Source organism: Oratosquilla oratoria, chromosome 2, assembly GCF_046742065.1.
Source record: "Oratosquilla oratoria isolate Oo_2021 chromosome 2, ASM4674206v1, whole genome shotgun sequence".
In the NCBI taxonomy this organism is placed as follows: Eukaryota; Metazoa; Arthropoda; class Malacostraca; order Stomatopoda; family Squillidae; genus Oratosquilla; species Oratosquilla oratoria.
In genome coordinates, this window is record NC_134778.1 from 60594803 (window position 1) to 60621117 (window position 26315).

Here is a 26315-nt window from a genome sequence, read left to right on the forward strand (position 1 = left end):
AGAAACACATAAGTTAAAGGGGGCGAAAAGGAGAGCAGATGTAAAATGGGGAGGAGTGTTACAGAAAATTTTGAAAGTAATAAAAAAAAATAGAAGGAAGTTAAGAGAAGAAGGGGAGGCAAATCAAGTAGAGAAAAAAAGGTAAAAGGTGCAGGTGGAGAAATTGTAACGGAAGAGGTGGCGGTAAAGGGAAGACAGAGTATTTTGGGGAGTTGCTAAATATGGAGGAGGATAGGGAGGGAGTGGTGGTAGCACTAGGAGGCGCTAAGAAAATGAAAGTGATGGGTGAGGAAAAGATGAGTGTCATGCTGGGTGATTGAAGATGGGAGGTACAGTTATAGTGGACTGGCTAGTGAAGTTGTTGAATGTGTGTCTAAGGAAGGGTAGAGTCCGGAGGACTGGAGGAGTGCCTGTATAATTACGTTTTACAAGGGAAGAGGAAACAAATATGAGTGTAGTAGTTTCAGAGGGATCAGTTTGTTGAGTGTAGTTGAGAAGGCTTATGGGGAGAGGGTCAATTGAGAGGATTATGAGAGGAACAGAGGAAGTAATTGGTGAGGAACAGAGTGGGTTTAGGAAATGTAGGGGTTGCGTGGATCATATTTTTGTGATAAGACAGATATGTGAAAAGGCTTTAGTATTTTTTTTTGGGGGGGGGGTGGGAGGGGGCTTTATGAGTTTGGAAAAGGCCTATGACAGGGTAAACAGGAAGGTACTGTGTGAGGTTTTGCAGATATGTGGAATTGGGGGAAAGCTGTGAAGGGCAGTCAAGAGTTTTTACAAGAGTAGTAAAGTCTAAGTTAGAATGGGAAATGGAGAGAACGATTTGTTTGAGGTAAAGGTGGTACTTCGTCAGGGATGTGTTATGTCACCCTGGCTGTTCAATTTATACATGGATGGGGTGGTGCGGGAGGTAAAGGCGAGGGTAATGGGCAGGGGATTAGAGATGGTTAAAGAAAATAGAGAAAATTGGGAGGTGAGCTAGTTGTTGTTTGCTGACGACACTGTGGTTGTGGCAGAGTCAGAGGAGGGATTAAAGGAGCTAGTGACGGAGTTTGGGAATGTTGAAGGTAATTGTGGTGATGAGATGTGCAAGAGGAGAGAATGACAGTTGGAAGTCTTAAAGTAGAGGGGCTGGAGGAAGTGGATAGCTTAAGCTATTTAGGATCGCATGTGGCAGGAAAGAGAATAGAGGTAGAGATAAAATGTAGATTGAGAGAGACAAATGCCTTGAGGGATAAAGATATTTAGTGAGAAATAAGCATCTGAGAATCGATGCAAACAGGAGGTTGTATGAAGGGGTGATTGTGCCGGCTCTGTATGGGCAGAGACTTGGATTTTGAGAAAGGGAGAGAGAATTTTGTGTTTGAGATGGAATGTCTGAGAAGTATGGTACGGGTTACTAGGTTGGATAGAATGAGAAACGAGGAGGAGAGCGGGAGTGGAAAAGGAGATGGCAGCTATGGCTGATGAAAGAATATCGAGATGGTTTGGATACATATAAAGAATGAGTGAACAAATATTAGTAAAAGAGATGTGGAAGGCAGAGGTAGGAGTGAGTCTGAGGGGACGACCGAGGAAGGGATGGATGTATGAAGTGAAGGGGACGTTGACCAAGGGGTAATGTCTTTTGAACAAAGGGGGCAGTAAGAAATAGGGATGAGTGGATAATATTTTTGTATAGATGATACTGTTGTGCAAGTAAGGGATGGGCGGGGGATGGGGGCAAGGGGTGCTTGTATGTGTGAATGATATTTTGACGCAGCCTGAAGGGATTTATCCCAGTCTTCTTTATTTCTTCATGAGGGGTCGGAGAGGGGGGAGGGGGGTTTGCTGATTGAGTGAAGCGGCCTTCCTGTGGATGTACTGTGTCTTGCAACATTGCTTCTGGCCCAGGGCAGTGGTCGGGATACAAAGATGACCCAACATCCATGAGGAACTTAAAATGAGAGGGAGGAAAGGGTGGTGGAGGGGAGTGGCATGGGTGAGAGTAGGTACGTGCTTTTGACTTGGCTACCTCCCTTATAAGGGGGAAAAAGCTCTTGGTATATAGTATATTTTTTATTTGTACGAGCATAGTTATCCAAGGTCACCTGGTGTACATTCCACTTCTTAGGATGAAAGAGAGGTGATACACATCAGAATCGCATTACTCCGTTTGGGGCACATGCCGATAGCATCCGGTTACATACGCAGCATTAAAATAATCCAATAAGTCAATACCCTCGTCGGGCACATTGTTCACTAAATATAATATCCCATCGTGCGCTTTAGCTGTTGGCAGGAATGCAATTGTATCCAACATTCCACAAAACATTTGAAATTCTTGGTTCTCCTTATAGTGCTGCTGTAGTCCGAGAGAATGTATTTTCCGCCATGTTGCTTGTGACAAGTGGTAGAAGCATCCACGTAGACTTCACGCCTTGGTGTACAGTACTGTCATCATGAAGTCGACCATTATCATTTGCGGATATGGGAAGTGGTCTCGCTGTTGGCACTGGTCCAGTAACACCCTGATGAATTCTTCACACGTTTCCTTGGTCTTTAGTTGTAGGAAAGCATTATGTTACAATAACTGCTGCTCCACCACATGACACTGTTATATGTGTTTGTTCAAACAGCGTTGAGGACACGCTGAAGTTGCTATCCCTAAACCATTTCCTAGTCTGCTCAAGCTTGAACAGACACTCATCACTTGCAAATGTGATGGTTCAGGAAGTGTTGTCGTTGTTGTCATGAAGAAGGAAAAGGTCGCCTTCTCGTTCTCCTCCATTATCTTGTAAGCTGGTAGTTGCCCATCGATCTTCTGTGCGAAGTTCCTCTTGAGTTTTTGGCTCCTTGGGCATATTTTTCCGTCTAAGTCTCCTGATGTTTGTTTTCAGCACTCTTCGTTTGGTAACGTTGCTTTCACTTGGTTGGTCACCTGGGATATAACCTCAGTATATCTGCACTGGCTTGAGTGTGACGTTTCTGCAGCAGAATATAAATCTTCATTCAAGCTTTAGCGCCGGCTACAGCTGCGTCATTACTTCCATTAACTACTGGTTCTGTCATTACGTTTCCATCTTATTTCTTGCGTACTGGTTGGTGTACAAATAGCCATCCAAACAGAGCTTATAGCCTCCTCTTGACGTCCTTACAATTTCTTGTTTCATGATTGCTGTCTAAACTATGGTAAATTTTACTCAAAATTTCGCCCTATCATTCGGCTTGTGATAGGTGTCCAGGGCTATGTCAGATCATGGAGGAGGAGAGAAAACCTTCTTGTAAGATCAGTATCGGAGTCAGCTGTCAGCCTAGAGTTCATACGCGGTTAGAGACTCCAGAGATAGTATTCCGAACGGTGACGTATTGACGCCACGTTCGTTGCAGTTAGTAAAATAGTAAAAGTAGAATTAATGTGGGATTTGTTTAGATTACAAATGGAAAGAATTGTTGTTGATGATTTCGGAAGTTGAGATTTGATGTCTTAGGATATTCATTTGTGATTTATATGCACAAAAAGGGGGATATTGGCACGTTAGACAAATCAAAATAAGTTTTTAGTGAAATGATATCAGTATTAATTCCAATTATCGTTCAACTTAAAATAAAAGTCAACAGTCTATGCAAACATTATTTGACCAATATCTACATTGTTTGAACATTTGTATTACAAATCTTAGTTTTCATCTAATTTGATTGACAATTTACAATTAGGTGAGGGTAAAGGGTAAAATTCCAGAATCATGCAAACACGTATATTTAACATGAAATTTACGTTGTCCCATAGCGTCTAATGTAATGTATCCAAACCTAACGTACCAATTCCATATAAGAAATAGATCTTTGAACAAATATAATAAAATAGATAAACGAAAGAAGTGAAAAATGTGCTTGTGTGATGCTGGAATGATAGACATCTCGTGTCCACTGCACGACGGCGGTCTTTGATCGGTAAGTTCGAAGCCGTGGTCATTTTATTCAAGATCTAAGAATATAAGGTCTAACCACTTCCGACCGAATTTCGAGGGAGTTGGCGCAGCGAGCCCGTGAACGTCACTTGGCTGTTCAAAGTGGGGTTAGCGGGTCCTATAGCTGTCAGTTGAAGTTGGTCCGTCGTTCGAAAATGACGTCGCCTTCGCTCGCACCGCTCCACTCAATTATTTATATTCTGACAAATATTATATAAAATATATATATATATAATATATATAAAATATTATAGTTCCTGTCTATATATATGAATATATAATATATATGATATATAATATATATATATAAAATATTATAGTTCCTGTCATCCTTGGCGTTTCACAGTTTTCTTCAATGTATCACAAAGAGAAAATGGACGCATCTAAATGACGTCAGAAGCTGCGCAGAACTACTCCAGCGATTAGACCTGTTTACTTAGACCTTGATTTTATTGAGGCTAAAATATTAACTTTCCGTCAATCAGAGAAGATGAAAACTTGCAGATTTGAAAGACAAATATTCAAACAATGTAAATATTGGTCAAATAACGATTCAAATTTCATATTTGTATCATATCCGACCTCTGGTCGGTTATTAGAGAGGTCGCCACCAGGGAATGTTAAGAAATTTATTGTATAATACTGAATATTGAGAATGAAGACAAATTATACGGTATACTTTGGTATGCGAACTACATAGCCACCATGATCTAAGTAACTTGCGTGTATACCAACATAGAATTATGTATATATATATATATATATATATATAATATATATATATATATATATATATATATATACATATATATATAATATATATATAAAATGTATATATATAGTTTGTGTGTGTGCGTGTGTGTAAAACATAAATTTACATTGGTATGCGATCTACATAGCCAACGTGATCTACATATTTCTTGGATGGCTAACACCAGGCAATGTTAATAAATTGATTGCATAAGAATATATACTGAGAATGAAAACAAAAAAATATATAGTATAAATATAGTATACTTTGGTATGCAATATAAAGTGTAGATTTCATGCTAAAGTAGCTTCATGGCACGTAGATCACAAACGTATACTTGAATTACTTGATTCTTTTATGTGGTCTTATCATCCCACAAGACCAACATGTAGTGTCCGCCTCAGTTTTCCTCAACCTTCACGAAGGACTTCTGCCCGTCCAGACGTCCGGCGATGTCTTCCAGTTTGACTGGGAAATTATCCAGCTGGTGTTTGAAAGAGGCCACTGAACAACCTGTTTTATCTCAGACCTCTCTTAGTGATCAGTTAAAGTGTCTTGCAGCCGTCCATCAGAAGCTGTTATAATGTATTGATCACCTGTGCTACGCTGAGCTGTGTTGACAATGCAGCTTCTGCCTCCGTGTTCAGGCACATGTGACAATACGGGTGTTTGTCATATTCGGCTTTTTTTCCTCCAGTATTTTTCACAAGTATATTATGGTATACCTATCCCTTCTTCACTCCAAAGAGTAGAGATTCAGGTACTTTAGCCTTTCTTAGTAACTGTGATCCTTTAAATGTTGCATACTTTTAGTGAATTGTCTCTGGATTTTCTCTAACAGATTTATTTCAGTAGCACTGGTAGGACTCCATAGTTAGGAACAGTAGTCTTGGCAGTGCAAGGGATTTCCAGAGCGTTAACATTGTAAGCTTATCCTGAGTTTTAAGTGCCCTTAGCCATAAAGTTATCATTTTTTTCACAAGGACCGTGATATGCTTCTTGAAATCATAGCTACTCGATAAAATTACTCCGAGATATTGCACGTGTTGTACCATATTAATAGGCATTGGGCTGGGTCATGATAAATCCTGTCACTGGTCTCCTTGCATTTGAAGTTGATATATTGGAATTTGCTTCCATTGAATTGTGAGCATTTGTCGCTTTTTCCATTAAGGGTGTGATCATTTCTCGTGTGAGCATTTGTCTTATAAGCATTTGATGTGGAACATAGAAGGCTAGCTTGAGCTAGGTTGTGTGAAAAATCCAACCAGTCCCGGTTGTCTATCCAAGAAAACGGCGGACCGGAAGCGTGGTGACGATTGAATACTAATTATACCAAGGTCATGTCACGGTGGGAGGTATAGAGCATGATAAAATTACGCAGTATGCCCAGAGATAATAATAATGATAATAAAAAAAAAAACGGGATCAGCGGTTTAAATTGCAACTATAAATTATTACTACAAAGTTCTGTGACTTTTTGAAATTATAGTGTTATCGTGAGATAAGAGTAAGGAAAAAGGTTTTTGTCCGGGAATCTAAGGGGTTTTGTCAAATAGGATTGTATCCGGGATTCTAAAGTATTATATCCTGGATTATGACTAAACCGATTTTATTATGGACATACATGTCATGTAATAACTTTTGTGCTAGCTTTAGTTTCTTAAACTTGATTATATATTTTCAGTGGAGGGTAAATCACCGGTTGTTGGAGGGAAATAACTAGAGGGATAATAGGCATAATGGTGTAGGGAATTCGCCCAGAGAAAATGATCGGAGGGAATATAAACGTGATTCAAACATACCTGATTCTTCTTCAGTTACTTCTCTGCATTTTTTCCTCGGTCTGCATTTTCACATTTCTATTTTCCTCTCATTTATTATCTATATATTAATACGCTTGTACCCATGTGCATCACGCAGGATGAGAACCCATTCTTATAGTTCAGTTTTTATTTAGCAGTATTCAAACGTCTATACAAGTTTAATCATAGGTTACATGAAGATAATTAAACGTTTATAAAAGTTTATTGTGACATGACATAAACGATTCAATTTTTTTCATTGCCATTACGATTGACCTAACGAGAAAGAGAGAGACGATTCGAGAGTCCGCTGCGCATTCCGCGCTTTCAACGGGTAACGTGTGACGTCATGTCGCGTTGCTTTCTGAGCTCCTGACAGAACCTCACGAAAATAAGTAGATAAATGAATAAACAGTATTCAAACGTATCTACAAGTTAATCATAGGTTATAGGCAAAATGTTTGAATCAATAAAAGTAAATAGACTCAGAGGACACATCGAAAGACCTAATTTAATTCGTGATTCACAGCATGGTTTCTCCAAGGGTAAGTCATGTGTGACTAATCTTATATCTTTTTACAATTAAGTATATAAGGCGTCGGATAACAATGATAATTACGATATTTTTTACCTTGACTTTAGCAAAGCGTTCGATAAGGTGCCACACCAGAGACTACTAAATAAAATCAAAGCCCATGGCATAGGTGATAGGAGGAAAAGTATTAGAATGGATTAGAGCTTGGATTAGTAACAGAAAACAGCGGGTCACCATAAATGGAGTAAACTCTAGGAGGGGCAATGTTACTAGTGGGGCCCCCCAGGGCTCGGTTTTGAGTCCCTTGTTGTTCATTATGTACATAAACGACTTAGACGACGGGATAAATAGTGATGTTAGTAAGTTTGCGTAAGACACTAAAATAGGACGCCTAATTAGGTCAGGAGACGACGCAGAGTTTCTGCAGGATGATCTTAACAAATTGTTCACATGGTTGGTGAAATGGCAAATGAATTTCAATATCTCTAAGTGTAGCGTGTTAAACTTAGGGCTACACAACCCCGAAAATAGATACAGCTTAGATAACACGCTTTTAGAGAAAACTGAGTGCGCGAGAGACTTGGGAGTTCTAGTGTGTCCGGACCTTAAAACCAGGAAACAGTGCATTAGCGCCAAGAATAAAGCTAACAGAGCATTAGGTTTCATTGCTAGGATGGTAACGAATAGAAGTGCAGAGGTAACTCTATCTAGCGATAGTTAGACTCATCCTTGACTAAGCGGTACAGTTTTGGTCTCCGTCCTACAGAATGGACATAAATTCACTAGAATCAGTACAGAGAAGAATGACCAAAATGATACATGTACTCAGAAATTTGCCTTATGAAGAGAGGCTTAGGCACCTTAACTTACACTCTCTGGAAAGACGCAGAGTGATCTAATAGAGGTGTTCAAGTGGATTAAAGGTTTTAACAAGGGTGATGCAGACAAGGTCATCATATTAAGACAACAGGGCAGGACTCACAGTAATGGTTATAAACTGGACAAATTTAGATTTAAAAAGGAAATAGGCAAGAATTGGTTTACTAATAGGGTGGTTGACGAATGGAATAAACTTAGTAACTATGTAGTAAGTGCTGAAACTATCAGTTGTTTTAAGAAACGATTAGACAACTTTATGGATGGGGATGACTGGTGGTGATGGATACAGAGCTGCCTAGTGTAGGCCTTATGGTCTCTTGCAGTCTCCTTCATTCTTATGTTCTTATGAAGATAGTCAAACGTCTATAAAAGTTTATTGTGACATGACATAAACGATTCAATTTTTTTTATTGCTTTTATGATTGACCTAATAAAAGAGAGACGGCTCGAGAGTCCGCTGCGCATTCCGGGCTTCCAACGGGTAACGTGTAACGTCATGTCGCGTTGCTTTCTGAGATCCATAAATTGATAAACAAACAAATAACACTGGCCTGCGTTTAATTTTTTTTTTCAAAGGTCGAAGGTTTTTCAAGTGATTTATAGGTTTATTGGTGCGCTGAATCCAAAAATGCCATCTGTTTCCTTGGATCAGGTCTAGTTTTTGAGATATGAGAAGTGCGACTTTTGGGCCTTGTATAGTACTAAGTATAAGGAAAACGAGGCTGCAGGTATAGCCTATTCTTATTTTTTTTTTTTTTGCATAGAAATTATACTGTAGCACCTCGAAACTGATACTGAAACCTAATGATGTTTTTGTTTACTTTCAGGAAACTGAAACCGAAACTGAAACTGAAACTGAAACTGCATTGACTACATTGACAAACTGCATTGACAACACTGAAACTGAAAATGGTTTAGAAAAGTGTGATCTCCAATCAATGTGACTGATTTTATAAGAATCTGTGCTTTTTACAAGAATCTGTGCTTCTTGTGTTTCTATTTTGGACACGTATCTTAGATTGACAGAAAATGGAACGCAAATGCACAAATCATCCTGATAGGTTCTGCTACATATGTGGTAATGTGATTCTTCCTCGTCGACTAGCAAATATAACTGATTTTGTGAAGAAGGCATATCATGCTTACTTTGGAGTTAAGCTTGGGGACCAGGACAAGCCATTTGCACCCCATGTTAGCTGCAAAACATGTGTCGAGAACTTGCGTGATTGGAGAAATAAAAAAAGGAAGAGTATGCCATTCGCTGTTCCAATGGTTTGGAGAGAGGGTAAAGATCATGTGTCAGACTGCTATTTCTGCATGACTAATCTTAAAGGAGTCAACCGCAAGAACAAGCATTGTATTCAGTATCCTAATGTTCCGTCTGCCATATGACCAGTCCCTCATGGTCCAGGCCTGCCCGTTCCCGAGCCAGATGTTGCAATGGAATCTAGCTCTGAATCGGAATCTGATAACGCACTAGACAGGGCAGAGGGTGGAGAATACATGCCAGAAGAGAATGACCGGCCAGTGCCTCTAACACAAGCAGATCTCAATGACCTGACACGGGATCTAAACCTATCAAAGGAATCAGCACAGCTTCTGGGTTCTCGTCTTCGTGAGAAAAATTTGCTGGCACCTGAGACAACATTCTTTTGGTACCGAGAGCGTGAAAGAGAATTTAGACAGTTCTTCACAACCCAGAAGGACTCGTCATTAGTTTACTGCAACAACATTGCTGGTTTGATTCAATCAATGGGGCTGGACTATGTTGCTACTGAATGGAGACTGTTCATCGACTCTTCCAGCAGAAGTCTCAAGGCAGTCCTCCTTCACAACGGAAATAAATACTCTTCAATTCCAATCGGTCATTCGGTGCAAATGAAAGAAACTCATGACAACATGGATCAGCTACTGTCTGCTCTGAACTACAATGACCATGGTTGGTTGATCTGTGGAGATCTTAAGGTAGTTGGATTGGTTTTGGGACTACAGGGTGGGTACACAAAGTATCCATGCTTTTTGTGTTTGTGGGATAGTCGGGCTGATGATCAACATTTTGTCAGACAAGAATGGCCACCACGACAACGTTTGGAACCTGGTTCACACAATGTTCAGGCTCGTTCTCTTGTTGAACCAAACAAGGTCTTTCTCCCACCTTTACATATCAAACTGGGACTGATGAAGAACTTTGTGAAGGCAATGGACAAGGACGGCATGGGATTTACTTTTCTTCAGCAGAAGTTTCCTCGGATCAGTCTGGAAAAGCTTAAGGCTGGCATCTTTGATGGGCCTCAGATAAGGGAACTTATGAAGGACTCAATGTTTGACGATGCACTGAATGCAGCTGAGCTGTCTGTTTGGTGGTCACTTAAGTCAGTGATAAGAAACTTTCTAGGAAATAACCAAAGTGCAGAATACGAGAAAGAAGTCGATGAGCTATAAAAAATTAGGGGCTCGCATGTCAGTCAAAATGCACTTTCTACGGTCCCACTTAGACTATTTCCCTCAGAACTGTGGTGACTTCATTGAGGAACAGGGAGAACGTTTCCACCAGGATATTCATGTCATGGAAGAACGCTACCAAGGCCGGTGGGATGTGAACTTTCTTGCGGACTACTGTTGGTGTTTGAAACGAGACGTGGTGGCTGCCCAACACAGGAGAAAGTCACTGAAAAGGCCCTTCATCCATGATTAGATTTTCTGTAATATATCCTCTTTATCTTCTGAACTATGCAAGAAAAAATTATTTCTTTTGTCAAGAATTTTTTTCCAAAATTAAAGGGAATAGATAGCACTAAATGGCGTTTTTAATTATTTTTACCGCCTTGTATCTCAAAAACGTGACCTGGTTGAACAAAATGAGTGTGATTTTTAGATTCTGCATAGCAAATTACCCTAGAATCAGTTATCAGATGCTTTACCTTTGAAACTTCGCAGGCCAGTGTAATAGATGAGTAAGTACTGGTAAATAAATAAATAATTAAATGGGTAAATAAATATATTCTTAATAGTGTTCATCACACTCCTCCATAGTTTCCGTGAAGACAATTCAAACGTCTATTCAAGTTTATCCATAAGTTCCTTGACGATAATTCAAATGTCTGTACATGCCTCTCCTGCACATGTGCAAGTATATTTGGATGGATTCATTTGATCACGGATACTACAAACTATATAGTTTGTTGAACTACAAAACTTAGTAGTTATTTTGACTTGAAATTACTGGTATTTCAACTAAAGCCCAAAACATTGAAGAAAGGGTGAGACAACAGAGGGAGGCAGCAAGAGAATACCAGAGAAGACGAGATGGATTATGAGCACAAGAACATGAGAACATAAGAATAAAGGAGACTGCAAGAGACCATAAGGCCTACACTAGGAAAGACAAATAATACGAGACCATAATAGAGAATGAATGCAAGCATTGAGGAACAATATGAACAATCGAGAGAAAATCATCTTGAAAATTTGCGGAACAGAGATTTATAGAGAAGAAATGATATGAGTGAAGAGGAAAGAAGGCAGTATCTTGAAAATATAAGGAACAGAATAAGACAGTGAAGAAATAATGTAAATGAAGGTAGACATTTGAGGTATCATATTGGTCAAATGAACATAGTTTGCCACGGGTTCTGCTAGTTATTATTATTGTTAATTTTAATTTATGTTTCTGACCATTTTTCCCTCTTTCGTCGGTTTGTTATCGATATAGTCCTCCATCTCCTTGCCTCCTGAGCCGCAATTTATATGTGTATATATATATATATATATATATATATATATATATATATATATATATATATATATATATATCTATATATATATATATATATATATATATATATATATACATATATATATACATATATATATATATATATATATATATATATGTATGTTCGTAAAGGTAGGTAGCAGATTTTCCTTAATACATAAAGAATTAAATTTGACCACTGATTGTGCAAGAATAAGCTTCTTGTTAAAGGATTCAACCTTTCTAATAGTGCTTCTTTGTTCTTCATTAAGTCGGAATAAAAGATTGCCGAAGTTCATATTGTATATTATACGACGTTTCGCCCTTCTTAGAGCATTTTCAAGTACATCTAAATGGTAATAGAAACAATTTATATATATATATATATATATATATATATATATATATATATATATATATATATATATATATATATATATATATACATATATATATATGACAACAGGTGAACTGGGAAAGCTTATACAAAATAGTGAAGAAAGATCAAAGATCTTATGTGGGAATTATGTCCGTGGCGCTCCGTGGGGTGCTGGGAGGGCCAGTTGTCCACCCAGTGAAGCTAGAGCCACGGAGGTTGTACCTCCCTGTACATTTATGGATGGAGCCTTCTCTCGAATATGTAGGGCCTCCAGGATCTCCAGACGATGAAAGTTGTGTGCGGAGTCGATGATCTTTGTATTTTCCACCAGGATCTTTCTAGTCAGGGAGGAGTTGTGTTTTTCCAAAAAATGTTTCTTCGGGGCACCAGCTTGTAGATGGCACGTTAATCTTATGGAGAGAGAAGTCATCGTCATTCCTATGTAAGACACAGGACGAAGCTTACAGTCTTCGTGTGGGCAGATGAACTCATAGATGACATTACTCCTCCGTAGTCATTTTTTGGAAAAACACAACTCCTCCCTGACTAGAAAGATCCTGGTGGAAAATACAAAGATCATGGACTCCGCACACAACTTTCATCGTCTGGAGATCCTGGAGGCCCTCCATATTCGAGAGAAGGCTCCATCCATAAATGGAGAAAGTGAGTGGTTTGAGGTAAAGGTGGGACTTCGTCAGGGATGTGTTATGTCATCTTGGGTGTTCAATTTATACATGGATTGGTTGGTACAAGAGGTAAATGCTAGGGCAATAGGCCGGGGATTGCAGATGATTCAAGAAAATGGAGAAAAGTGGGAGATAATCCAGTTATTGTTTGCCAACAACACTGCACTTGTAGCAGGATCAGAGGAGGGACTAAGGAAGTTAGTGACAGAGTTTGGGAAGGTGTGTAAAAGAAGGAAGTTGAAGATAAATGTGGGCAAAAGTAAGGTGATGAGATGTACAAGGGGAGAATGTGGCAGCAGATTGGAGGCAAGTATTAAGGGAGAGAGACTGGAGGAAGCGGATAGTTTTAGATACTTGGGTGTGAACGTGGCAGGAAAGGAAGGAGTGGAGGTGGAGGTAGAATGTAGATTGAGAGAAGCAAGTAAATGCCTTGGGGGATTAAAAAAAATGTAATGAGAAATAGACATTTGGGAATGGATGCTAAAAGGAGATTGTATGAAGGAGTGATTGTGCTAACAGCACTGTATGGGGCAGAAACATAGAACATAAGAGAGAAGGAGTTTGAATGTGTTTTGAGATGATGTGCTTGAGAAGTATGATAGAGGTTACTAGGTTGGATAGAGTGAGAAACAAGAAGGTAAGGAGGAGAGTGATGATGGAAAGGGAGTTGGGAGATAGGGTTGATGAAAGAGTATTAGAATGGTTTGGACACATGGAAAGAATGAGTGAAGAAAGACTAGTAAAGGAGGTGTGGAAGGCAGAGGTGGAAGGAGTGAACACGAGGGGGCAACCAAGAATGAGGTGGATGGATGGGGTAAAAGGGACATTGGGAAAGGGGGGAATGTCTGTTGAGGAAGGACGGGAGAAGACAGAAGATAGGGGTGAATGGATGGTTGTGTATGGATGATGCTGTGATGCATAGAAGGGAGTTGGGGGGGATGGGCTGACGGAGTATGTGTGAATGATATTTTCATGTAGCCCAAAGGGATTTCTCCCTGTCTTCTCTCTCTCTCTTTTTTTTTTTTTTTTTTTTTTTTTTTTTTTGCATGAGGCGATGGAGAGGGGGGTCCCCAACTAAACGAAGCAGCTTTGCTGTGGATATGTTGTATCTTGCTGCACTGCTTCTGACCCAGGGCAGTGGGCGAGATGCAGGGATAGTCCGTCATCCAGGAGGAGCCACGATAAGAGGGAGGGTGAGGGTGAGTGGGAGAGGAGTATGTGGGGATGGAATGGGTGGGCATGGATTTTATGCCTTTGTTTTTGGGCTACCTCCATTGTAAAGGGGAAATAGCCATTGGTATATGTATGTATGTATTTTTGATGGATGAATGATCGAATAAAATTGGTTTTAGTCATTACAAATAATGTTTAGGCTGTAATATGGCAGGTGTTGAATTAAACCCACTGTCCCATCATATATGTTTCCTTGTTTTGTTTTTTTCCTAATTACTATCCCAATTTCATGTTCTGTATTTACATTTAATCCCTTTAGTTCGCAGTTATATACAGGTGTACTTATCATCTCTTGTTGTTTTCTTATATTGGTTATTATATGTTAAGTATCATCTTTTGTTTTCCTTACTTCTTTTTGTTATATAAAGACCTTTATTGTAGCTTATTGTGCATTGAATTTGCTTGATTTTTGGACAGTTGAATTATAGCTTTTGTCATTTCTCTCTCATGCAGGATGACAAAATCAACCTGGAGAGGGGAAAATGATGTGGAATCAAGCCCCGAAGGTAGTGAACAGGTGGAAGAAATACAGGAGCGTCATGGGAGCCACCACATTAATAAGTCACTCAGTGTAGACCATCTTGAACGTGCATTTGCTGAAGTCTCACTTATGGAGAAGTATGACTGCAAAAAAGTAAGTGAAGAATTGATCAAATTTATCAGGGTCAAATTGACTCAGCCTTTTGTCATTGTTTGTATTTTTTTTTTTTTTTGTGGTTCGGATAGTTGTAGTTGATGTTTGAATATTCTGCAGTTTAACCTCTTCAATACGAGTCAGATTCTTGTGAGTAGCACTAGCTGCTTGATGTATGATGATGCATCACAATACATACATACATATACCAAAGGCTTTTTCCCCCTTACATGGGGGGAAGCCTTATAAAATATAAAGTTACAGCTGTATTACTCATTCTCTTTCACTCTGAATGCTAATAACCACAGAAAATATGATCAGGCCAGTTCACAGAATATGCAGATCACTTAGCTACAACTACAAAATGAATATAATCAAGATGATGACACCAATATCCTTATATACCCACTCACTCCTCATGATGCCTACATAGGCACCATTGTGTCAAAGGGGTTAATAATGGTAATGATTGTTGCCTTGAGATTAACTGGAAATCTGGACCACCTTAGTGGCTTGTTATTGTTGTTGGGCCTTCCCATAGCTCTCTGGGAAGAAACTTTGAGTTTATATATGTTGTGTAAGTGTAGAACTATTCCAGTGTTACCAATTCATAAGAGTACATAATATAAGAATGAAGAAAATTGCAAGAGACCATAAGGCCTACACTAGGCAGTTCCATGTCCATTACCACCTGTCATACCCATCCATAAAGTTGTCTGTTTCTTAAAACACCCGATAGTTTCAGTGCTCACTACATGGTCACTAAGTCTATTCCATTCATTGACCACCCTATTAGTAAATCAATCCTTTCCTATTTCCTTCTTAAATCAAAATTTATCCAATTTAAATCCATTACTGTGAGGCCTGCCCTGTTGTCTTAATATGATGACCTTGTTTGCATCACCCTTGGTAAAGCCTTTGATCCACTTGAACACCTCTGTTAGATCACCCCACACTGTGTCTTTCCAGAGAGTGTAAGTTAAGGTGTCTAAGCTTCTCTTCATAAGGTAAATTTCTGAGCCCATGTACTGATTCTAGTGAATTGATGTTCATTCTATAAGATGGAGACCAAAACTGTACTGCATAGTCAAGGATGGGTCTAACTAATGCTAGATAGAGTTTGATAATTACCTCTGCACTTCTATTTGTAACCATCCTAGCAGTGAAACTTAATGCTCTGTTAGCTTTATTCCTGGCATTAATGCACTGTTTCCTGGATTTAAGGTTGGGACTCACTAGAACTGCCAAGTCTCTCTTGCACTCAGTTTTCTCTAAAAATGTGTTATCTAAGCTATATTTGTTTTCTGGGTTGTGTAGCTCTACATTTAACATGCTGCACTTTGAGATATTGAAGTCATTTGCCATTTCACTGACCATGTGAACAATCTGTGAAGATCATCCTGCAGAATCTCAGCATTGTCTCCTAACCTAATTAAGTGTCCTATTTTAGTGTTGTCTGCAAACTTACTAACATCACTATTAATCCCATTGTCCAAGTTGTATACATAATGAACAATTTGATAAATATATATATATATATATATATATATATATATATATATATATATATATATATACACATATATATATGTATATATACATATATATATATATATACATATACATACATATACCAAAGGCTTTTTCTTCTTTACACGGGGGAGTAGCCAAAAAGAAAAAGGCATAGAAATCACTCTCACCCATTTCATTTCACATATATTCCACTCCCCTCCACCCTGTGTCCACTGCTGAACAAAGGCCTCTTTCATAGCATTCCATGATTCACATGACTGTGTCAGCCTTTGCCACATCACTCCTGCAAACTTCTCAATCTCATCTCTCTACCTTTTGTCTGGTCTCTCTCTTCCACACATCCCATCTCATGGTATCCACTCAGTAACACACTTTCTCCAATTGTCATCAGTTGTTTGCATTAACTTACCTGCCCAATTCTATTTCCTCTCCTTTACTGCCTCCACAATATCTTTCACTCTAATCTGCTGTCTCGCCCAACTTGCTCTCTTTTGGTCTCTCAGCATTATTCCCATCATTGATCTCTCCATTCTCCCGGGTGCATTCTTAGTTTTGTCGCCATTGCCTTTGTCAGTTTCCAAGTCTCACACCTGTAGACTATTGCTGGCAGAATGCATTGATTGTAAACTTTACATTTCAAAAATAAAGGTGGAGAACCTCTCAGGATTTTATTATACTTACCAAATACTTTCCAAGCAATTTATTGTAATACATCTTTTTATTTCATTGTCATGATCTTTGGTCACTCTCACCATCTGCCCTAAATAATTATACTCTTATACGTCTTCAAGACTCTAACCATTGATTATAATCTCTTTACTTTGAAATTTCATGTTGAACATTACTTTGGTTTTACTCTTATTCATTTTTCAACTTACTTTGAGACTTTCCTTGTTCGGATCACTCATCATATATTCCAAGTCTTTTGCTTTTTGTGAAATAAGAATAATGTTATATGCAAATCTCTTAGGTGGCAAAAATGTTCACCATTAATCTTCGCTTAGTCCTACGATGTCCCACTTGATGTTGTCTAGTTCTTCCATGAAACTCTTCAGCCTGTGGTCTTCTGTTTAATGTCCAGGATCTGCTTGGACAGTGCATACATTTGGTCGCAACACAATATGCATTAAGGTTGGACCTTTAGGAGATGGTGATCCAATAGGAACTCCTGGTTTTCTTTTGGCTGTGCAATTCATTTTGCTATGAAGGGATTTTTGCAGTAATCTTGCCTCCTTGCCAACTGGTTTTTGGTGAGATATTTCTCTGGTGTCACCTTATTACATATGTACATACATATATATATATGTATATATATATATATATATATATATATATATATATATATATTTATATATATATATATATATATATATACACACACACACACTCATATACACTCCAAGCATAGCTCTCTTCCCATAAAATAGAACTAGGTAAATACATATATATATATATATATATATATATATATATATATATATATATATATATTCATATATATATATATATATATATTAATATATATATATACAAATATATACTGTATATATATATATATATATATATATATATATATATATATATGTATGTATACATACATTCATACATACATATACCAAAGGCTTTTTCCCCCTTACAAGGGAGGTAATCAAAAAACAAAGGCATAAACCACTCCCACCCATTCCACTCCCCTCTACCCTCTTCCCTCCCTCTCACCTTGTCACCTCCTGGATAATGGGTCATCCCTGCATCTTGTCCACTGCCCTGGGTCAGAAGCAGTATCACAAGTCACAGCATATCCACAGCCAGGCAGCTTCATCAAATCGATGACCCCCCCTCTCTGTCCCCTCATACAGAAAAGGAGAAGATGGGGAGAAATCCCTTTGGGCTGCATCAGTTTATTTTTCATACATACTCCCTCACCCCCCATCCCCCACACACTCTCCCTCATGTATCACAGCATCATCCATACACAACCATTCTCCATTCACCCCTATCCTCTGTCCTCTCCCATCCTTCCTCAATAGACATTCCCCTCTTTCCCAATGCCCCTTTTACCCCATCCATCCATCTCAGGTGGCCTCCTCATGTTCACTCCTTCCACCTCTGCTTTCCACACCTCTTTTACTTTGGGGATCGGTGCCATCTGCGTAGAGCTGATGGCCAGGGGTGGTTGCTGCTGATTGGCCCCCAACTCTTGGGGTTGGGGGGTGGTCCCACGACGTAGACGTTGCAGCTCCAGGACCTAATCTCAGTGAGACACACCACAACACCCTTCAAATCATACAAAACAAAGCCCTAAAAACAATTACAGGCTGCACAAATACATCACCTACAGACCATTTACACCATGAAACAAAAGTCCTCAAAGTCAAGGACCACCTCGACATGAGAGGCACACAAACACTTGCTGCAGCCACCACAAACACATCACACCCGCTACACTACATAGCAGAACACCCACACACACCAAGAAACATTAAAACTACACCCAAAGACCTTTATTACACACAGATACTCTCTTCTCTTCCTCCACAACCACCAAATACCAGCCTCCGGAAACATATTCATAATCATATCACTCACCGCTCCATTAACACACTGAAAGACAACACACTGCTGCATGCCAGACCCCCTGATATCCACCCTTCTGAATCCTCTCTCCCACGTAAGGACAGAGTCCACTTGGCCAGACTGCGATGCGGTCACCACCCAGCACTTCTAAGCTACCAGAAGAGGCTGGACGACCGTGTTGTGAACAGCTGCCCAGGATGTAACACTTCACCCCATACCATACAACACATAATGGAAGACTGCATTATACACAATCATGCACGCAAACAACACAACATACACTCTATAAAGGATTTGTGGGAAAACCCAGTTTCGGCCGTGGCCTTCCTTGGGGAGACGGGACTGCTCGGACAGACAGTCTAGGGAACGACAACAACAACAACAACAACACCTCTTTTACTAGTCTTTCTTCACTCATTCTTTTCGTGTGTCCAAACCGTCCCAATACTCTTTCATCAACCCTATCTCCCAACTCCCTTTCCACCCCCACTCCTTTTCACCCCCTCATTTCTCACTCTATCCAACCTAGTAACCCCTATCATACTTCTCAGGCACCTCATCTCAAATATATTAAAACTCCTCTCTTCCTCCCTTATGTTTCATGTTTCTGCCCCATACGGCGCTGTTGGCACAATCACTCTATACAATCTCTTTTTAGCATCCATTCCCAAATGTCTATTTCTCATTACACTTTTTAATCCCCCAAGCCATTTCCTCGTTTCTCTCAATCTACATTCTACTTCCACCTCCATTCCTCCCTTTCCTGCCACATTCGCACCCAAATATCTAAAATTATCCACTTCCTCCAGTCTCTCTCCCTTAATATTCACTTCCAGACAGCTGCCACTTTCTCCCCTTGTACATCTCATCACCTTACTTTTACCCACATTTATCTTCAACTTCCTTCATTCACACACCTTTCTAAATTCTGTCACTACCTTCCTCAATCCCTATTCTGATCCTGCTACAAGCACAGTGTCGTCAGCAAACAACAACTGGCTTATCTCCGACATTTCTCCATTTTCTTTAACCATCTGCAATCCTTGACCCACTACCCTTGCATTTACCTCTCACACCACCCCATCCATGTATAAATTGAACAGTTAGGGTGACATAACACATTCCTGATGAAGTCCCACCTTTACTTCAAACCACTCACTCTTTCCATTTCTAATCCTAACACAAGCTCTACTACTCTCATAAAAACTCTTGACTGCTCTTAAAAGCTTTCCTCCTATCCCATATATCTGCAATACCTCCCACAGTGCTTTCTTGTCTACCCTGTCATAAGCCTTTTCCAGATCCATAAAAGTACAAAATGCATCCTTACCTTTTCCTATAGCTTTCTCACATATCTGTCTTACCACGAAAATCTGATCTATGCAACTTCTACCTGTTGTAAACCTACACTGTTCCTCACCAATTACTTTCTCTGTTCCTCTCCTAATACTCTCAATCAAAACCCTTCCATAAGCCCTCCCAACTACACTTAACAGGCTGATCCCTCTGAAACTACTACACCCACACATGTCCACTTTTCTCTTGTAAAGTGGAACTATACAGGCACTCCTCCAGTCCTCTGGCACTCTGCCCTCTCTTAAACAAACATTAAATAACCTCACTAGCCAGTCCACCATCACTGTACCTCCTTTTTTCAGACATTCTGCATGGCATCCATCCAACCCAGGTGCCTTACCTGCTCTCATCATTTTAACAACTGCCTTCACATCATCTTTCCTTATTTCTCCTCCCTTTTCCTCACTCATCACAGTCATTTTCTTGGTGCTTCCCACTGCAACTAACTTTCCCTCCCTATCCTCCTTCACATTTAGTAACTCCCTAAAATACTCTGCCCGCCTTCCTCTCACTGCCTTCTCTTCCATTATTATCTCTCCATCTGCACCTTCTACCTTCTCTACCTGATTCGCTTCCTCTTCCTCTCCTAATTTCTCTCCAAAACATTTTTTATTACTTTCAATATATATATATATATTGCAGTATTTCACAAATGACATGTGAATATTATTTGCAGAAAAAAACACTGGTAAATAAGAAACGTAGTCTGACCGTTTTTGTCTATTTAAGACATCACCATGGGAATACAGTAATGGAGATACAGACAGTATATATACTACAGAATTAGAAATATTGTAAGGAGCACAGAAAGATGAATCACACAAGCCTGAGAAAATTACCCACAGTCCTCAGGTCACAGATGGACCAAATGTCTGGGCAGGATAACATGTAACAATTTTCTTTGAAATGAAATTATCAAGTCTGTACATACCTAAGCTTAGATTGATATTTTGATCAAAAGTTTGTTTTATGTGGCTTGATTCAATGATGTTCCTTTCAATAAAGGAATTACAAGAGATTATTTTACTCTCATTTTTCCAGTCAATTACATGATCTTGGTCCCTCACATGAACAAAAATACCACTAGACATTTTACTACTTCTCACACTGTATTTATGTTGGTTTATTCTTGATTGTATATTTTTGCCAGTTTGCCCGATGTAAATTTTTTAGCACTGCAGACAAGGAATGGTGTATACACAACCTTCTGTATTATGTGGAGAATTAAAAACATGAGTGTGTGTGTATATATATATATATATATATATATATATATATATATATATATATATATATATATATATATATATATACAGTATATATATATATATATATATATATATATATATATATATATATATACATATATATATTTATATATAATTTGACATTTCAACTTCAGGGAGTCATCTTCAGAATAGTTTACAAGAATTATGTCACAGTTTTACAAAGCTACATGATACACAATTGACAATATTGTACAAAGTGGATTAAATATAGGCCGCTTGGGAACGCTGGAAGGATCTTGACCCTCTGCATAGGCAGACACTTCACCTCTAAGGCGAAGTGTCCGCCTACGCAGAAGGTCAAGATCCTTCCAGCATTTCCAAGTAGCCTATATTTAATCCACATTGTACAATATTGTCAATTGTGTATCATGTAGCTTTGTAATTCTTGTAAACTATTCTGAAGATGACTCCCTGAAGTCAAAATGTCAAATTAAATATGGAAGACTATGGAAGGCTTGTATTTGCTCACCCCCCGAAATGAGATCTACAGTGAGAAAAATTGAAAATCTCAGTAAGAAGATTAATTAATGCTAAAATGCTGTCGGAGTAATTGGTGAGGAACAGTGTGGATTTAGGACAGGTAGAGGTTGTGTAGATCAGATCTTTGTGGTAAGACAGATATGTGAGAAAGCTATAGGAAAGGGGAAGGATGTTTTTTGGGCTTTTATGGATCTGGAAAAGGCTTATGATAGGGTAGACAGAAAGGCACTGTGGGAGGTTATGCAGATTTATGGGATAGGAGGAAAGCTTCTGGGAGCTGTCAAGAGTTTTTATGAGAGTAGTAGAGCTTGTGTCAGGATTAGAAATGGAGAGAGTGAGTGGTTTGAAGTAAAGGTGGGACTTCGTCAAGGATGCGTTATGTCGCCCTGGCTGTTCAACTTATACATGGATGGGGTGGTGCGAGAGGTGAATGCTAGGGTAGTGGGTCAGGGATTGGAGATGGTTAAAGAAAATGGAGAAAAGTGGGAGGTGAGCCAGCTGTTGTTTGCGGATGACACTGCGCTTGTGGCAGGGTCAGAGGAGGGATTGAGGAAGCTGGTGGCAGAGTTTGGGAGAGTATGTGATAGAAGAAAGCTAAAGATAAATGTAGGTAAAAGTAAGGTGATGAGATGTACAAGGGGTGAAAGTGGCAGTAGACTGGAAGTGAACATTAAGGGAGAGCGACTGGAGGAAGTAGATAGTTTTAGATACTTGGGTGCAAGTGTAGCAGGAAAAGGTGGAGTGAAGGTGGAGGTAGAATGTAGATTGAGAGAAGCGAGTAAATGCCTTGGTGGATTAAAGAGTGTAATGAGGAATAGACATTTGGGAATGGATGCGAAGAGGAGACTGTATGAAGGAGTGATTGTGCCAACAGCACTGTATGGGGCAGAAACGTGGAACATAAGAGAAGAAGAGAGAAGGAGTTTGAATGTGTTTGAGATGAGGTGTCTGAGAAGTATGGTGGGGGTTACTAGGCTGGATAGAGTGAGAAATGAGGAGGTGAGGAGGAGAACAGGGGTGAAAAAGGAGCTGGGAGATAGGGTTGATGAAAGAATATTAGGATGGTTTGGACACATGGAAAGAATGAGTGAAGAAAGACTAGTAAAAGAGGTATGGAAGGCCGATGTGGAGGGAGTGAACATGAGAGGACGTCCTAGGATGAGGTGGATGGATGGGGTGAAGGGGGCTTTGGGGAAGAGGGGAATGTCTGTTGAGGAAGGAAGGGAGAGGACGGAAGACAGAGGTGAGTGGAGAATGGTTGTATATGGATGATGTTGTGATTGCATGAGGAGGAATGGGCAGGGGGGTGGGGGGTGGGGTAGTATGTGTGAGTAAATTTTGACGCAGCCCGAAGGGATTTCTCCCCATCCTCTCCTTATATGCAAGGGGGACGGAGAGGGGGGGTCGCCGATTAAATGAAGCGGCCTTGCTGTGGATGTGCTGTGTCTTGCGACACTGTTTCTGACCCAGGGCGGTGGGCAGGGTGCAGGGATGACCCGTCATCCAGGAGGTGCTCAGATGAGAGGGAGGGTGGGAGGGGTGTGGAGTGTATGTAGGGATGAAATGGGTGGGAGTGTTTTTATGCCTTTCCCTTTTTGGCTACCTCCCTTGTAAGGGGGAAAAAGCCTTGGTATATGTATGTATGTATGTAAAATGCTGTCGTGTTTGATACAGTGTGTATTAGTGAAAATCTGTGCCCGAAATATACAATATATATATATATGTATATATGTATGTATATATATAATATATATATATATATATATATATATATATACATATGTATATATATATATATATATATGTATATATACATATATATATGTATATATATACACACACACATATAGGTATGTATATATATACTGGTAAAGGATCTGCTTTATTGCAGAATACTTAGGTAATTGATGTGGTATACTTTCAGGTTGTTTTGGATATCAGTGCTCATCAACACTTGAAGAAAACTAGTCATGATGGTCATTCTCCATCAGAAACTTCAGAAGTGAAACAGGAGCCATGTATAAAAGAACCTCAAGAAAAGCAGGAGGAAGACACAGCAGAGAGGTGTGAGGAAAGAAAAGCCAGTTCAGAGAAGGTTGTGGAAAGTAAAGGAGAAGTTGGTGAACAGAAAAAATGTGACGAAATCATAAACAAGAATGAAGAGAAATATTTGACATCAATTCCTGTAGGTGATGAAGATGAAGATGAAGATGAATTAAGTGATGATGAAAGTGATGAGGAGGACCATGGACCACTTATTACAGTGAAATTAGAGGATATAGTCAAAGACAAAACTGAAGCACCATACCTAAAGCAAGGCCCAAATGAAATTGGCAGTGTGCACATGCCCTACAGTACAAATACACCCAAGGTCTGCATTTTTCATCTTGTTCTAGTTGGCATTGTATCATGTGTGTTTTCTTCAATCAGTTCTGGTTTTTCTGTGCTCATGTAATTTTTAGGATTATTTGCCTAGTTGTACTATATATTGTAGAGATTTTGATTGTAGTTCACTGTTTTGCAACATTACTTTGCCAATGTTGATTATAATGAGTTCCCTTGAATAACAATTACCAGAAACCATTGGTCCCTTGGCAATCACCAATGGTCATTAAGACCTTTCATATTTTCAGGACAGAATTTTGGATTGTTGTCTGTGTTGTATTGGTATGGGTGTTTTTCGTCATCAGCAGGTAGTAGAAAGAGAAGGAGAGGAGTAGCCAGTAGTTTTTAGTGTGTCTTATGTGAAAAAGTTTAAGAAAGAATTGTCATAGTTGATAGGGAAAGATCTTGTGCTAATTTTAAGAACTACCCCCTAGAGCTCTGCCTTCAGATGAGATGAGGGCATTGATGGATTTTAAAGATAACTGGTAGAAGAGTGACATTTATCTCATAGAACCACTACTTGCAGGAACTAATTATTGGTCTCTCTTATATGCTTTCATTGCACATCACTAACATTCACTCTTGTTTGAAAACAGAAGTCCTTGAAATTGTTTTTAACCACTCTGTTTAGTATATACATATATATATATCAGTAGCTTTTTCCCCTATACAAGGGAGATAACCAAGGTCAAAGGCATAAATCCACTCCCATCCATTTCATCCCCACCCATTCCACTACCATTCACCACCCCTCCCTCTTTTCTTGGCTCCTCCTGGATAATGGGTCATCTCAGCATTTCACCTACTGCCCTAGGTCAGAAGCAGCATAGCAAGACACAGCACATCCACAGCAAGGCCACTTCATTTAATTGGTAAACCCCTCTATCTGTCCCCTCATGCAGAAAAAGAGAAAATGGGGAGAACTCCCTTTGAGCTGTGTCAAAATATCTTTCACACATACTCCCTCACCCCCCATCCACTACTCACACCCTTCCATGCATCACTACATCATCCATACACAACTATTCTCCACTCACCCCTGTCTTCTCCCCTCTTTCCTCAACAGACATTCCCCTTTCCCAATCCCCCATTTACCTCATCCATCCATCTCATCCTTAGTCACCCTCTCATGTTCACTCCTTCAACCTCTGCCTTCCACACCTCTTTTACTCTTTCATTAAACCTATCTCCCAACTCCCTTTCCACCCCTGTTCTTCTCACCTCATTTCTCACTCTATCCAGCCTAGTAACCCCTACCATACTTCTCAGGCATTTCATCTCAAATATATTTAATTTTTTCCTCTCTTTCTCTCTTATGTTCCATGTTTCTGCCCCATACAGTGCTGTTGGCACAATCATCCCTTCATACAATCTCCTCTTAGCATTCATTCCTAAATGTCTATTTCTCATTATACTTTTTAATCCCCCAAGGTATTTACTCGCTTCTCTCAATCTACATTCTACCTCCACCTCCCTTCCTCCCTTTCTCACCACATTTGCAACCAAATCTCTTAAGCTATCCACTTCCTCCAGTCTTTCTCCCTCAATACTCACTTCTAATTTGCTGCCATCCTCTTCCCGTGTACATCTCATCTCCTTACTTATACCCACATTTATCTTTCAACTTCTTTTGCACACCTTTCCAAACTTTGTCACTAACTTCCTTACTCCCTCCTTTGATCTCGTTACAAGCGCAGTGTCGTCAGTAAACAACAACTGGCTTATCTCCCATTTTTCTCCATTTTCTTTAACCATCTTCAATCCCTGGCCCATTACTCTTGCATTTACCTCTCACACCACCTCATCCATGTAATCCATGTATAAATTGAACAGTCAATGTGACATAACACATCCCTGGTGAAGTCCCACCTTTACCTCAAACCACTCACTCGCTCCATTTCTAATGCTAACACAAGATCTACTACTCTCGTAAAAACTCTTGACTGCTCTTAACAGCTTTCTTCCTATCCCATTCATTTACAGTACCTCCCACAGTGCCTTTTATCTACCCTGTCATAAACCTTTTCCAAATCCATAAAGGCCCAAAACACATCCTTACCTTTTCCCAAACCTTTCTCACATATCTGCC

At 39.4% G+C, this 26315-nt stretch overlaps 1 protein-coding gene across 7 annotated transcripts in view; it reads left to right on the forward strand.

The window, feature by feature from the left end:
* The window catches only part of LOC143039325 (uncharacterized), a 98326-nt gene that overhangs the window by 13960 nt on the left and 58051 nt on the right, over positions 1-26315 (forward strand). For 6 of the 7 annotated variants that reach the window (XM_076209204.1, XM_076209216.1, XM_076209210.1 and 3 more), the window contains exons 2-3: positions 14429-14609; positions 23766-24212. In XM_076209204.1, the coding sequence (XP_076065319.1) occupies positions 14429-14609; positions 23766-24212 (628 nt within the window). The remainder of the gene's footprint in view (positions 1-14428; positions 14610-23765; positions 24213-26315) is intronic. The other variant, XM_076209227.1, reaches the window with a different exon arrangement.